Source organism: Daktulosphaira vitifoliae, unplaced genomic scaffold (assembly GCF_025091365.1).
Source record: "Daktulosphaira vitifoliae isolate Bord-2020 unplaced genomic scaffold, ASM2509136v1 Scaffold_3, whole genome shotgun sequence".
NCBI classification, from domain to species: domain Eukaryota; kingdom Metazoa; phylum Arthropoda; class Insecta; order Hemiptera; family Phylloxeridae; genus Daktulosphaira; species Daktulosphaira vitifoliae.
This window is the reverse complement of record NW_026099574.1, coordinates 27,874,080-27,888,500: the sequence shown is the minus strand read 5'-3', so window position 1 is coordinate 27,888,500 and position 14,421 is coordinate 27,874,080. Positions and strand designations below refer to the sequence as shown.

General features: G+C 25.0%; 5 protein-coding genes across 6 annotated transcripts in view; 2 read left to right on the top strand and 3 right to left on the bottom strand.

Moving 5' to 3' along the window:
- LOC126901969 (monocarboxylate transporter 1) overlaps window positions 1-1,581 on the bottom strand; it is a 28,741-nt gene extending 27,160 nt beyond the window's left edge. Inside the window, exon 1 of the mRNA XM_050678960.1 lies at window positions 1,284-1,581. Within this exon, the coding sequence (XP_050534917.1) occupies window positions 1,284-1,325 (42 nt within the window). The 5' untranslated portion in view covers window positions 1,326-1,581. The remainder of the gene's footprint in view (window positions 1-1,283) is intronic.
- Window positions 1,582-2,803: 1,222 nt separating this feature from the next.
- Window positions 2,804-4,091, bottom strand: LOC126901975 (transcription initiation factor TFIID subunit 10). Its single transcript, XM_050678972.1, has 3 exons — window positions 3,877-4,091; window positions 3,741-3,805; window positions 2,804-3,682 (listed from the first exon to the last, which is right to left on the bottom strand). Exons 1-3 carry the CDS (start codon window positions 3,943-3,945, stop codon window positions 3,475-3,477), a joined length of 342 nt encoding a protein of 113 aa, XP_050534929.1. The 5' UTR covers window positions 3,946-4,091; the 3' UTR covers window positions 2,804-3,474.
- A 338-nt stretch (window positions 4,092-4,429) lies between these two features.
- On the top strand, window positions 4,430-7,294 carry LOC126901971 (WD repeat-containing protein 46). The gene is made up of 13 exons (XM_050678965.1): window positions 4,430-4,632; window positions 4,724-4,824; window positions 4,888-5,010; window positions 5,332-5,460; window positions 5,525-5,675; window positions 5,738-5,873; window positions 5,938-6,037; window positions 6,104-6,260; window positions 6,316-6,463; window positions 6,530-6,624; window positions 6,681-6,773; window positions 6,852-6,959; window positions 7,040-7,294. Exons 2-13 carry the CDS (start codon window positions 4,724-4,726, stop codon window positions 7,154-7,156), a joined length of 1,458 nt encoding a protein of 485 aa, XP_050534922.1. The 5' UTR covers window positions 4,430-4,632; the 3' UTR covers window positions 7,157-7,294.
- Window positions 7,160-10,029, bottom strand: LOC126901970 (large subunit GTPase 1 homolog). Its single transcript, XM_050678964.1, has 9 exons — window positions 9,790-10,029; window positions 9,602-9,724; window positions 9,373-9,497; window positions 8,897-9,323; window positions 8,713-8,818; window positions 8,419-8,642; window positions 7,849-8,116; window positions 7,568-7,770; window positions 7,160-7,499 (listed from the first exon to the last, which is right to left on the bottom strand). The coding sequence occupies exons 1-9, from the start codon at window positions 9,889-9,891 to the stop codon at window positions 7,290-7,292; spliced, it is 1,788 nt and encodes a 595-aa protein (XP_050534921.1). The 5' UTR covers window positions 9,892-10,029; the 3' UTR covers window positions 7,160-7,289.
- An 85-nt stretch (window positions 10,030-10,114) lies between these two features.
- On the top strand, window positions 10,115-14,327 carry LOC126901974 (non-structural maintenance of chromosomes element 1 homolog). 2 transcript variants are annotated; one of them, XM_050678969.1, is made up of 2 exons: window positions 10,115-10,436; window positions 11,512-14,324. In XM_050678969.1, exon 2 carries the CDS (start codon window positions 11,525-11,527, stop codon window positions 12,185-12,187), a length of 663 nt encoding a protein of 220 aa, XP_050534926.1. In that variant the 5' UTR covers window positions 10,115-10,436; window positions 11,512-11,524; the 3' UTR covers window positions 12,188-14,324. The 2 variants fall into 2 exon arrangements, with proteins under 2 accessions (XP_050534926.1, XP_050534927.1); XM_050678970.1 differs by lacking the exon at window positions 10,115-10,436 and adding an exon at window positions 10,550-10,569 and having other exon boundaries at window positions 11,512-14,327.
- The last annotated feature ends 94 nt before the right edge of the window (window positions 14,328-14,421 follow it).

The following is a 14,421-nucleotide window of genomic DNA, read 5'->3' as shown; positions in this document are numbered from 1 at the left end:
AAATTAGTTATAGTGGTGAAATAGAACACACTGTTAACTAAAGCGATAAAATGTCATAAATGTGTGTTTGAAAATTTAGACATGAACTATTTTATGAAATTCTCATATTGCCTATTTCATGGGATTCTAAAATACCATAGTTATTCTTAACTTAGGCTGAATTAATAAATAATTTTATTTGTTAGAATTTATTCTAGCAGATGGCGCACTACTTATAATACAACTAATTCAAATTGGAAACATCAAAAGCTAATAAAAACCATTTTATTAAGAAAAATGTTTTTTTAAAGGTTACAAAAAAGTAGCTCACAATTCAGTTAATATAAGTTGAATTTACCAATCTTAGAAAATCTAGTTACTTAACAATTTGTAAACTTATATGATTGATTTTCAATCATAAAAATGAGTTAACTTGAGATACAAAGTTTAAAACTTTTTTGGTGTAACTAAAATAATATCCAACATTTATTAGTCGTGTGCGCAACCCCTGTGCAATCTGCCGTGACCCCGACCTCATTTAATTTGGTTGCGCCTCGATCAGTCTTTTTTTCTAGGGCAAAATTAAAAATTATTTTTAGTTTTATAGAGTACCTTATGTTATATACCTCTTTTATATTAATAATATATATTTTCGTTAATTTTGGTTTTTTTTTGTATTTAATAAACATGTTTAAATCTAATACTAAATATTTTTATTAATATTTGATTATACAGAATGTTCAGTAAGTCAGAAACCCGTTTCCTGACTTACTGAACACCCTGTATATTCAAATCACGTAGAATCCAAATAAATAGTATTTATAAATAATAGTAAATACATGTAATATATTTAGTTAACACATAAAAAAAACGTTGATTATCTAAAATGAATACAAAGTGAGGTAATCTTGTGCGGATATTCCTTACATCTTTACTGGTAGCAATTACTTAATTTTATTAAAATTCATACATAAGGGTAATTAAATTTAACCTTGAATGAACATTATTAAAAATACATATTTTTAAATCGTAAATTAAAAACACACGTGGAAATGAAAAATCTTAAATATCATTTAAGAAGTCGCTAACGAAGTTCAAAATTGGTCAAATAGAGCTATCATCCAAATATGCTACTGAATAAATACATAAAATTATAAACTTCTTTTTCCTAAGCAATATAAATTTAAATAATATAATAGTTATAGCGTGATTTGCCAAACCATCTTAAAACAACTGAGTTCCCTATCTTGCACAACAAGTAAGAATTTGTTTAAGTTTTATGTACTTTAAACATATTTACTTACTACTAATTCAAAGATGGGCCTCTTCTTCTTTTTAGGTGCCATAAAGTTTTTTTTGACCACCCCGTTTGGATGATTTTACACGGAGCTCTGGTGTTGATGATGCCTTGAGATGATCATGTTTAATCTAATAACCATGCAATATTTTTTATTCCGTTTGTCATTATGACAATTTTGATATTTGAACTAAAAATGAATGTATTCGTTTTATACAAGACTGACTTACACAAAAAATGTTAAGGGTGTCCCGGGTGTTGAGCGGCCATATACGGCGGCCGCTGGGTCCCGTCCGTAACGGTACGCGGCGATGACGGTGCGTCGATGCTAAGGGACTACAGATTGTCTAGGCCGACGAAAACGGCACGCGAGCCACCAAACCTATTAGGCGCCGTCGCATACACACATAACGACGTTTCCGTCGAGTAAAGCTGGCGCACGCGGTACGGCTTGACCTCGTTCTTTTAACAATTAACATTGACCGGGAAATATTCCGCCGTTTCAGTCTGTTTTTTAAGACATTTTGATTAATAATTTAATCCAAGGTAATGGTGTATCAATATTTAACACTAGCAGTCGACCACTTGTCCGAGACTTACGAATTTGTTAATCAATAGTATTGACATTAAGCACAGAAAACCGTTAAATGGATGTTACTTACATATTCGTTAAATAAATTAAATTTTTTAATTTCTTGAAAAAATGTATATATATATATATGAATATAAATTTTTATTTGCATTCAAATACTTATTCTAAATATGTTCTCAATAATTTTTTTTAGTTCTTATTCTGAATACAAAAAAAAAGTATTTTTTTACAAGACTGCATAATTATCTAGTTTATTAAATATAATGATGATTTAATTATTAAAATTACTGGACCATAATAACTTTTGGACCACTATTTCAGAAATTCTTTACATTTTTATACCTTACCTTAGTAGAGGGAGAGGACGACAGGGAAATTATTATTGATAAATATAACAATACTCGCTTCACACTATCAGTGTGTATTTTAAAATATTAAAAACTTCCGACGTACTATTTCAAAAGTTGTTATTTGTTAACTATTTTTTAATTATATCAAAATCTATTAGATAAATTAGTTTATTATGTATGTTATTAAAAAAAAATTTGATATTCTAAAGCATAACGGATGAATATAAAAAAAAACTTTACGATTAATAAAATGAAAGAAACATAGACCTTAAAGAAATTAAAAAAAAATTCTCAATATTATTTATTTAAATAGTATATAATAAATGAATCGCTCTGTATACCTTAAATGTTATTTATTCTATAACACTGAAGACAATCTCATTATAAGACACCTAGGATTAGAGGGAGGCTCTACTAATTGACAGTTATCATAAGTGTGAAATAATTTTTACTATGCGTCAAAAAATTGTTTGTATGATAATTATAAAAATGTTCTAATCACTAAATGACAATTTACTGCATTGAAATTTAATGTGTTTTTTGAAAATAGTGTATAAATAATAATTATAATATTAACTAACAGTATAGTAATTAATGAAAAAATGTTATATTCTTGAAATAGCCATTATAATTGACTACAGGTATAAAAATGATAAAAAAACGCAAAGAGAAGTATAATTCTAATACAATTTGAAGCATTTTAAGTATTAATACACTACTAAAATGTTTGGAAATACTTGAGAACATCATTGATAGAACAGAATTCTCTTGCCCTCTCCTACGGATTGAATTAACCTAGACATTAATACAAAAAATTCCTAAAACATACTTTAAAACTTGTTTTAGTTAGTTTAAATAATATTACATACAGTTATTATAAATATGTATAGATTACGAGTTAAATACTTATAAAACTTGCAAACTTGAAATATAAAACCAATTTTTAAATGCAATTATTAAATAATATATTTATTGATACATTATAAATACCAAAGTTAAAATATAATTATAAAAAAAGAAAGTTTTAATTTTACTGAGACCTATTATAACCTAGCGATTATATACCAAAGCATAATAAATATCAAACATCTATTAGAATTTGTTGACTATATTATTGCACACAATAAAATATTGTTAATTAAAAAATATTCATTTTAATGAGGTACAAATACATTATTGTATACAAGAATTTATGGATAAAGGTATCATTATTTTATTTTAAGGTCTAAAAAAAATGATAGTAATTAGTTGTCCTATTAAACAAAATATGGTGGTTTTCGAACTACAATTCCATATTCATTAAGTGCTGGTGTTAAATCTTCCATAGTTAAAGTGAATTTACGGTCTTTAGGAACTTTTCCTGATTTTGTTGGCATAGTTGCCATTCTAACTCGACAATGTTGTAATGCATCATTGGCTATATCCGCAATGAATTTTTGAGATGCAATTGATATCAGTCTAATACTAAAATTTATTTAACACTTTTTATTAAAAATCTACAAAATCAAATAGGACAACTTACATTCGGGGATCACTTGTTTCAAATCCAGCTTCAGAACATATAGCAGCAGTAATGGCATCTGGTATCTATATTAAGTATACGAGTATTTATTATAAAAATTATGTAAAGTATTAATTCTCTGTATTAGTTTATTTACTGTAGGACTGTAGTCTTGAAGTTGGATAATTACATCAGATATAGAAACAGTTTCTTCTGCTACTGGCATGTTGCTACTTAATAATGAGTAATATAAAAAATAATTAATTTTTTTTATAATTTGATCAATGTAAAGGTATCTAATGAATACCTGAAAAAATAGTTTAATTTATAAATAATTACTAATTCAATAATAAAAGTGAATATTTAAAGATAAGTAAAAGTTGTTTGATAGCATATAAAATATCAGGATCATTTGTTGCAGTGTAGCCATATCATAGATAGATACCTGTGAGCAATATTAGCAATATTATTTGAAATTTTCTGTAATTTGAGGAATGGATCTTTGCAGGAAAAATCTAGTTAGAGAAACAAAATTCTACAGAAAAACTATCGCCATATTCTACTCATATCTACATATTCCATATATAATATGGAAATGTATTTCCTGTTTGAATTGTTTTGAATCAAACACTTTAATTTTAATTGATATGTGGTATAAGCAAAGATATGGTTTATCTTATCTGAAATTATAAAATGATAAGACACTCGTGTTTCTAATGAAAACTGTTTAAATTATTGGATTATTCTTTCGTTTTAATGATAATTTAGGACTAAGTAATTTTATTATATTGTTGAAGAATTATTATCCATTTAGTGTAGCAAAACAATTTTCTTACATTATTGCTTTTGTTATAATGTGTATCATTCATTTTTTTTTATAATTAGAAAAAAGTGTTGGTGTTAAAAATTCAAAGTAGGTATTTTTTCTCTTATGTTCTAAAATATATATATATATACATATTTGCTGTAAGTGTGGTTTAAATAGTTCGTTATTTTTAACTTAGATGGGAAAAGTACATCAACGAAGAATAAAAAAAGAAACTACAGAGAAGTTGGGAGCAAAACTTTTAGAAGCTGCAAATGTGTTGCTTCCAGAAACTTCTGGGTAATCATTTTTTCATTTTTTCATGTTTTCTTTAAATTATATTTTGTTATTACATAAATGTAGGTATATAATTGCTGAAAATGGCGAAAAAACAACTAAAATTACACAAACTCAATTATCAAATTCTGTTGATGTGACTAGTGCTCAAAAACATTTTGATTTATGTCTTGATTTTGGACCATATGAGTAATTATGATAAAATAAATTTATTATAATGAACTATAGAATAAAAGAGAAAAATTTTTCTGTAAAAATAAATAGAAAATTTGTTTAATTAATTAATAAACTTATTGTTTAATTTAATTTTTGTATAATAAAACTGATTAAAAAAAAGTGTAATGTTTTTAGTGTTGCTCATTCAAGATTTTAATTTTTTTAATAAATGTAATTTATTTGAATGTATTAAATTATCTTTTATATTTTAAATATTAAATTAAATATTATATACCATTGTAAAATTATTTATATGATATTTTTATCTAATTCCATTGTAAAATGTAATTTTAGTATTGATTATTCCTTAAATGGTCGTCAATTATTGATTGGAGGAAGAAAAGGCCATGTAGCTGCAATGGATTGGATAACAAAATATTTAATGTGTGAAATAAATGTAATGGAAGAAGTTTATGATGTCAAGTATGTATCATATATGTTTTATTAAGATTAAAGTATAAATATCTTAACAAAAAAATGATTTCAGGTGGTTACACAATGAGAATCTATTTTCTGTTGCCCAAAAAAAATGGGTTTATATTTATGACAATCAAGGTGTAGAAGTGCATTGTTTGAAAAATTTAAATAATGTATTGCATCAGGAATTTCTTCCCTACCATTTTCTTTTAAGCACAGTTGTGAGTAAAACATCTAGAATTTTTGTAAAATAATTTTCATGTGAGCGTTTTTTTTTTTTTAGAGCGAGGAAGGGTTTTTATCATGGGTGGATGTATCAATTGGAAAGATGGTTCAACAATTTAATGCTAAAATGGGTCGACTAAGCTTGATGTCACAAAATCCAAGCAATGCTATGATTTGTATAGGAAATACTAAGGGTAAGTGATTGAAGATTATATTTGTGTATCATTTTGAAATGTAATTAATTTAACTAACTTTTAGGTGTTGTATCATTTTGGAGTCCTAATTTAAAAGAACCCGTTGCAAAAATTCTTTGTCATGGAAATCCTATTACATCATTGGCTGTGAATAATAATGGATTGTAAATTTTAATTTTTGAATTAAAATTAATTTAATTTATTTTTAATATAGTTTGTTTTTTTCTTAGATATATGGCAACAACTGGTTTGGATAGAAGACTAAAAGTTTGGGATATGCGTCAATTTCGTGGACCTTTACAAGAATATAAATTACGTGCAAGTCCTAGAAGTATGGTATTTAGTCAAAAAGGATATTTAGCTCTTGCAATTAATAATGTGGTTGATGTAAGTTTAAAATGATAAAAAAATATTTTAAATTATTAAAAATTTATTATTTTAGATTTATGAAGAATGTTGCACAAAATCTGTTACACATGCATATCTGAGACATAACATTGCTAGAACGATTAAAAATTTAGCATTTTGTCCATTTGAAGATGTTTTAGGAGCTGGTCATGATGGAGGTTTTTCAAGTTTATTAATTCCAGGTATATAATTTCCAAATATTAATTTATTTAAAAAGTTATTGTATTTCATGAATAATTAATGTACAGGTAGTGGAGAACCTAATTTTGATGCTTTAGAACGTAATCCTTTCCAAACAAAAAAACAACGTAAAGAAGCTGAAGTTAAGATGCTACTAGAAAAAGTATTTATTGTGAATCAAATTTTGCATCATAAACTTTAAACATTCAAATTTTTTAGATTCCAGCAGAAATGATTGCTTTAGAGTCTACTGTTGATGAAATTGATGTTAACACACTTAAAAATCGATTAGAACAAAAAAATTCTCAAAATGTGAGTTTAATATTTGATTATAATAGGCTAAAATATTAATTTAATTTATCACTGTATGAAAATTTATAAATATTTTAGTTTGGAAAACCTACTAGAATTAACATAAAAGTTAAAAGTAAGTTAAAAAGAAAAACTCAAGCAAATCCGTCAAAAGTTAAACAAAAAATATATGAAGAAAAAACTAAGGTAAAAAAAATTGTGAAGTATTTGAAAACATCTATATAAATCCAAAACAAATATTATTATTTTTATAAACATTTTTTCAGGAGTTTGTTAGAACTATAAATAGCAAGTCAAGAGTAGAAATCAATGATAATACTCAATTGAAACGATTCAGTGCACTCGATAGATTTCAAAATAAAAAGAAAAAATCAAAACAGTGATGATTAAATGTTATTTGTTAAAATCTTTATTTTAGTATGAGATCTTAACAAATTAATAATATATACATGTTCCTTAAGCAGAACATTTTATATGTATCACAATTGTATATCATTTATTAAAAAAAAATTCAATTCATATATCAAGATGTCTAAACTGACGTCTCAATTTTTCATGTTTATTTCTTTTTTCTTTGTGGTTTTTCCAAGGTTTTGACTGACCAGGTTGAGACTGGTTATTACTATTACCCATTATATCAACTTTTTTTGTTCCTTTACTATGTGCTCCCATAGAAACTTTTTGAAAAAACATCAGGTCAAGATCAGAGCCAGACATTACATTAGGCTGAAAATAGTTAATAGTTACTATTTATAATTAAATATCATTTAGTGTGGTATATTTTATTTATTTACCTTAAGGAGTACATTTTCAAAAGGAGTGAAAGTTTTCATGGCTCTATTTTCATCAGGCGGTGGAAAAGAGTGAAACTTTGATTGATCAATATCAGGTGGAGCAATACAATATAGTAATCGCCCTGTTACATAATGTTTCAAAATTATACGAGCTGCTCTTGAGCCATCTGGTTGACCATTAGCTGTCATGTATCCTCTGCTACCTAAATTGATCAATAGTTTTATTTTTAACAAAAGAAATTTAAAGATTTTTTTTAATAGTTAAAAATTAAAAATTTTACAAGCATAAGCATTAAGAAATTCATCAGCAGTAGGTGCTCGATCTGGATCTTCGCCCTCTAGTGGCTTTGTGACCATTATACTATATTGATCCTCTAATATATGTCTTGGTATTTGTGAGCATATCATATTAACTGGAGGTCTATGATCTCTCATTTGATCAATAGGAAGAATACCATTGACAATAAGATCAGCCTTTGTAAATACAAAACTAGGCATTACCAATCCAGGACAATCACATAACATTAGTTCTTTATCCACGAAAAGTGTCTATAAGTTGATCAAATATTTATATATTTAAGTAGATTACAAGTACAAGGTGGCACTTTTAACGCTATTTAACCATTTAATTTTTTTTAAAAATAAATAATTTTTTTGTTCAATATCTATTTTTATTTGTCTGTTATAAAGTATTTTTATATTCATCCCTTATGTGTTATATTTTATAATAGATAAATAAAGATACATATGTAATTAACAAAAGGTAAAAAAAGAATTATTATTTTAAAAGAAATTGAGTGGCTAGTGTTAAATAATCAATGTATAAACATATTTCATAAATCAATGCAAACCTGAAAATGTTTTGTTTTTCCAGGAGTAGAGGATACTGATACTTTTTTATTTGCTAACAATGTATTGATAGTAGAACTTTTACCAACATTTGGATAGCCCACTAGACCTATAGTAACATACTCTTCAGAAGTACGTTTTCTGTTTCCATGTATTTTTTTAAAGAGAGTAATAAGGTCTTCTTTTGACAACAAATTATAAGAGTTTTTAAACTTTGGACATTCCTCTACAATAATTACATAATTTTTTCTTAATGTATCATTTAATATAATGAATGATTATTATTTTTAATTTACCATAATTATCACCAATTACTTCTTCTTCTTCATCAGTTTCATAATCTGAACTATTCCAATCTTCTTCTTCAATAACTTCTGTTTCTTCTTCTTCAATTTCTTCACACTATTTTAATAATTATAATAAAAATTATTAGTGAACATAAAAATCTTGTAAGTATTTTATTTAATATGATTTTTGTACTTTTTCATTGGCTTCCTCATCCCCTTCTTCAATAGTTTCTGCATTTTGTTTAGCAGAATAAAATGCAATAGATACTGCTCTAGAGTCAAAATATTTTGCCCAATATTTTCTTTGATTTAAAGTTAATAAATCAGATTTGTTTAATAATAACAAGTTGGTTTTTGTTTTATCTACTTCCTTAGCATATTTTTCCAAATCATCACAATAAAAGAGTAAAGGGTTACGTGCATCAACAATCTGTACTAAAACATCACTTCTTTCTACAACTCTCCAAAGCTGTCTCCAAAAATCTAAATTTTTTTCATATGGAGTTAAAACTAAACCTTTTTCTTCCTGAAGCTCAGCTAATTTACGACGCCAATCTAGAAAATTCTGTTTTTCTTTTGTTTGTAATTCTTCAGGAGTAGTTTTTCCATCCCACTGTGGTCTTTAAACGAAAAATTAATGCTTAGAAATAAATATTTTTCCATATTTACCTGCGAGGAATTTTAATGAAATGATTAAATTCTTTATGAGTTAACTCAATTTTGGATCGTTCTTCCTTTGTTAATGTGCCCACCATACGCGTTTCAGGTACAAATTCAATATTTAATTTTTCTGCCTATAATATGTAAATGACATGATTTTTATAATAATGGATTCTTGTATAAATATTAAATACGTAATTATTATGTTGAAACTGTCAATATTTAATTTAATTCTTACAGTAAATTCTGTCCCTGCTAACTCAGCTGTAGACAAAAACTCTTCAAATGAACTTTGTTCAGTAACAGATTGTAAATTAAGTCTGCCCCATTCATACCCATCAGCCAATTCAGAAGTATGCAACTTCAAAAAAAATTTCACAATATTAAATAGTAAAATAATTTAATATAGTTTTTAAGTCAACTTACAAATGAATCAGGATTTAAATTTCTATTAGTACGACCAAATCTGTCTTTAATTAATGCACGTCCAAAATTATGTCCACCACTAGCTCCTTTTTTTTTACCCATAACTAATCTTGTTTTTCTTTTTAACTTATATATTAAGTATTGATATTATTTAAACAACGATTTATTTATTTAGTAGTAATAAAATAAAATAATATTATATTAATGTAATATTTATTAACTCATATCAATTTATAATATCAACTAGAGTAAAAAATTGATAATTTGCACATGATTGCTATTGATATTACATCGTAGTTTTCACTGCTTACTGAGATAATATTTTGGTGTGGTTTATACGATAATTTTGATTCATTACCATTTTATCACTGTTTTGAATGTTTTATTATCAGATTAATCCAAATTATTTCCCGCTGCAATTACAAGTTAATTCTTACAAACATTTTGAAAACAGTTTTTAGTCTGAATTTGAGATAAATTTTTTTATGTTAATTAATTTAATGGTAGCTAAAATTACCTTTTAATACAATAGTTCCATTTTAACATTTTACCAAAGTTGCATCAAAATTAAGAACGTTTAAGCTCGAACTTCTTAATTTGTTATTCAAAATACTAGAAATAAAATTTTTACTGTTTTCTCTATTTCGGTTTGTATTTACATGTACTTTGTATAATGTTATCTAATTTTAAAATTTATAAATATGACATATTTATAATAATGTATGAAATGTATGTTTCTTTAAGTCTGTATTACAGTTGTTCAAGTAATTAGTATTAAGGGTTAGTGATTTTTCTTTGACCTCTATATTTCTTCTAAAATAATAAGTAAAATTTATTCCTCACTTTTTGAGTGGTTAAATATTTTTTAGGTTTTTACCATATTCCTTATAAGGGTAACAACTTTATATTTTTAAATGACAACGTCATATTTCACTACTGTATATAATAGAAACTATTGTTACATAATTAAAAATATTGGTTACATCAATGTTCCTGTTCAGAAATTCAATAAATCAAAATATTTAAATTTTGGTTTTGAGTTTTAAGTTGTTCATAATTAAACATGTAAAATTAACTAAACCAATTCAATATAGCCCAGTTATTTTCTAATATAGAAAGTTTTTTTAAATCAATATACTGAAAATGTTGTTTTTTGAGTTGTTTCAGTTTTGAACAGTGATGACAATATTGTCATTAATATTTAGTATTGTTTAGTTACATAACCATAAATGTGTGACTATTGAACTAATAATAAGCCATTTATAAGAGGGTCCTATCTCAATTTTTTCAATCTAATTTAGTAAAATAATGTTAGTGATAACCTTTTTTTTTACTCATTATGTAAAGATATTTATTAAAGTAACCTCCCTAAACTTTTTACTTCTAAACACTTCTCAATTCATCTCAGTTTTGAAATGTCAGTATATACTAAAGACAAGGATGTATCTGAAAATATTTTTTATAATATTTAAACCTATGAAAGCTTAAACACTTTTATTAACATCATTATTATAATTATAAAGAGATGTAGGTGTTATATTCTCCCATGATAAAAATACTTTCACGGTAATGATACAATTATTTTTTATTTGGAAAAAGGTTATTAAATATTTTTCTTATGTATATTATGATCTGGGAAAAAAATTCTAATTATGCTTCTGATAAACATTATTATGTTCAAGTTTTAGAAAATAATGTACATTATTTTTTATTAAATTTCAGTTTAATTTAAGAAATGGCATATACTGAAAAACATAAACAGTTTTTGCAATACTTCATGTTCAATAGAATGGTATTAGAAGAAGACGTAAAGAATATAAATGCAAATTTATTTCCTGGAAAACAATTAGATGATACTGTCGAACTAATCAATACAAAAATTTTACCACTTGAGTTTAAAATAAGTAAAACTATTTGTGAACAAAATGGTAGTATTAATTATACATTTATAGCATTATTTGTTGATGAATTTAACTGTAAAGTAGACCCTATTAAAAAGTTATTTGCTGATATTGTCAATTTCATCATTTCATCTGGAGGGTGTGCTCCATATAATGAAATGATTGAAAATTATAAAAATTTCAATTCTTTTGACAATTCCTTAGATGTTTTATTTGAAAAAAAATATTTAACAGCTGATCCTGAAAAAAATATTTATCTTACACCATTAGCAATTAGTGAATTGGAAGGCTTTTTAGTTGAAAAATATATCAGTAGAAGATGTATGGGCTGTATGAGTATTGTAGTTTATGGAATTCAATGTAGTTCATGTAATGATTTCATACATGGTCATTGCTTGACATCTTATAGCTTAAGTGTTGGTAGTCAAAAGTGTCCAAAGTGTTATCATAAAATATCTGTCAGTTGGATTCCTTTAAATGTAGGACAATCTTTATGAATATTAATGTTTGCCTTAATACTGTTTGCAGACACTATTTTACTGCTTATATCAGATATATATGATTACTTAAATTTTTTTTTTTTTAGAAATGAATGTTAATTTTTTTTAATATTATAATTTTATATTGTGCAGTATAATATATCTATAATATTGAAATAAAAAATAAATTTTACTTTAAAAAAATTATTTTGTAAATCAATATTTATCTCATGAATAGATATCAAATAATGATATTGATTAAATTATTAAGTGTTGAGTAATGTTTATCTTCTTTTCAAGTTAATAAATTTACTAATGTTTGTAAATCTTGCAGAAACATGAAGCCATTAGTTAATTAAAGATGTAGTATAATCGGTTTTGATGGATGAAGTTCAGGACCAATTTTTGTCTAATAACACTTTTTTGTAAGACTCATTTAAGTTATCAATAGAATTCTATAGGTGAAGTAAAAATCTATAACTGCAAATTTTTAAAATTTTGTATTACACAACTTATTTTATCTTATTGATACAATGTGTCAAAGTTGGTTCTGATGAAGCTAATATAAATTTGAAAATTTTCATTGGTAAAAAATGAGAAAGTTCAACAATTGATTTATTTTTACTATTATATAAATTTTATCTTCAAAGCTGAGATGGTAATAATTTTACTATGATGTATTTTTTTTTGTCTGTCGGCACTTTTTCTTAGCTCTCACTGAACCGATTTTTTTAACAATACGTCATTTCATTTTATATAAAATTTTTGAAAACTTATTACTTTTGCCTACAGGGACTGATTTAAAATAGCAAAATTTTCACAAGTCAATTTTTTCAACTTTTGAAAATGTTTCGGAAATACTGTGTTTTTTAACATATGTTAAATTAAAGCTTATGTTATGTACTATAAATTAAAAAAAATATTGTTCCGACGATATATTTACTACGTACAAATGGCTGACATAGCTAAAAACAGACTATTTTTGTGTTAAAACTTCCGATTTTATATTTTCAACTTTAAATTGCTATAACTTTTTGAAAATTGAATGGATCAACACAAATTTTTGTTGTTAAATACTTTATATATACCCCTTTTATCCAACACATTTTTTTTTTTTTTTAATCAGACAATTTCCCGTTATACAGTGGGCATTCAAATCTTGAAACATACATATAAAAAGTAGAATTTTTGCAACTTAACTTTTGAAAATGATCAGGAAATATTGTGTCTTTTAAACATATGTTCAATTAATACTTATGTTACGTACTATAGATAAAAAAAATTGTACCGACGACCTATCTTTCATGTGCAAATGACCGTCGAAATTGAACAAATTTATTAAATATTTAATAACTAAATTTAAATTTATTAAATATTTATTAATATATTATATTTATATATCATAAAAAGTGTTCAGGATATAAATAAGGAAATAGGAATTAATTTTGCTTTTGGAATAATCCACCAATTTTTTAAAATCAAACTATCAACAGATTTGAAATGAAGTGTTTCTTATGATAGTGATTTTAATCATTGTCAGATATCATCCATACTTGTCCCACTATGCCACGTTCATATTGTGCCATGATCCCACGGTGCTACCGTTTTTTTTAGTCATTTTTTGAATCAATGTAATATTTATTTTGGAGACTACAGATTTATTTGAAAATTAATATTTATTCATAGATACAGTAAACACACCTCTTAAATCTGTATTAATAATACATATATTTTTTTAAAACTTCTTACGCATTTAAAATAATTTTTCTTAATTTTTGGTTAAAATTCAAATAATATAAACTCTCAAGTGCTTAAATTAAGGATTACTTAAATATTAAACAAAGAGGAAATTCAATTATAGATTTTGACACTCATAATTTTAATAGATGTACATGTTTTCAGAAAAGTCACATCAAATTTAAGAATAGGAAAAGTGAGTAATCTAATTACAAAAAGACATAGAGTAACTTGGATAAAAGTCCATATGGTATAAAAATATAATATTAAAATAAATTATTAAATTTTATAATTATGAAACAATGGTTGATGAATAATAAATTTTACATGTTTTTTGTTGTTTCAAAATCATCAAGCTAAAATTGAATATTTTATAGGTTTCAAACATTTTTCTTACTTTTATGATTTTGTATGTGCATACTTATATGATTTCGTACTTTTATTAATTTGTTCGTTAAAATGTATTCAACACTAAAGCTTTTATTTTTCATTTAATTTATTTTCATTGCTCATAA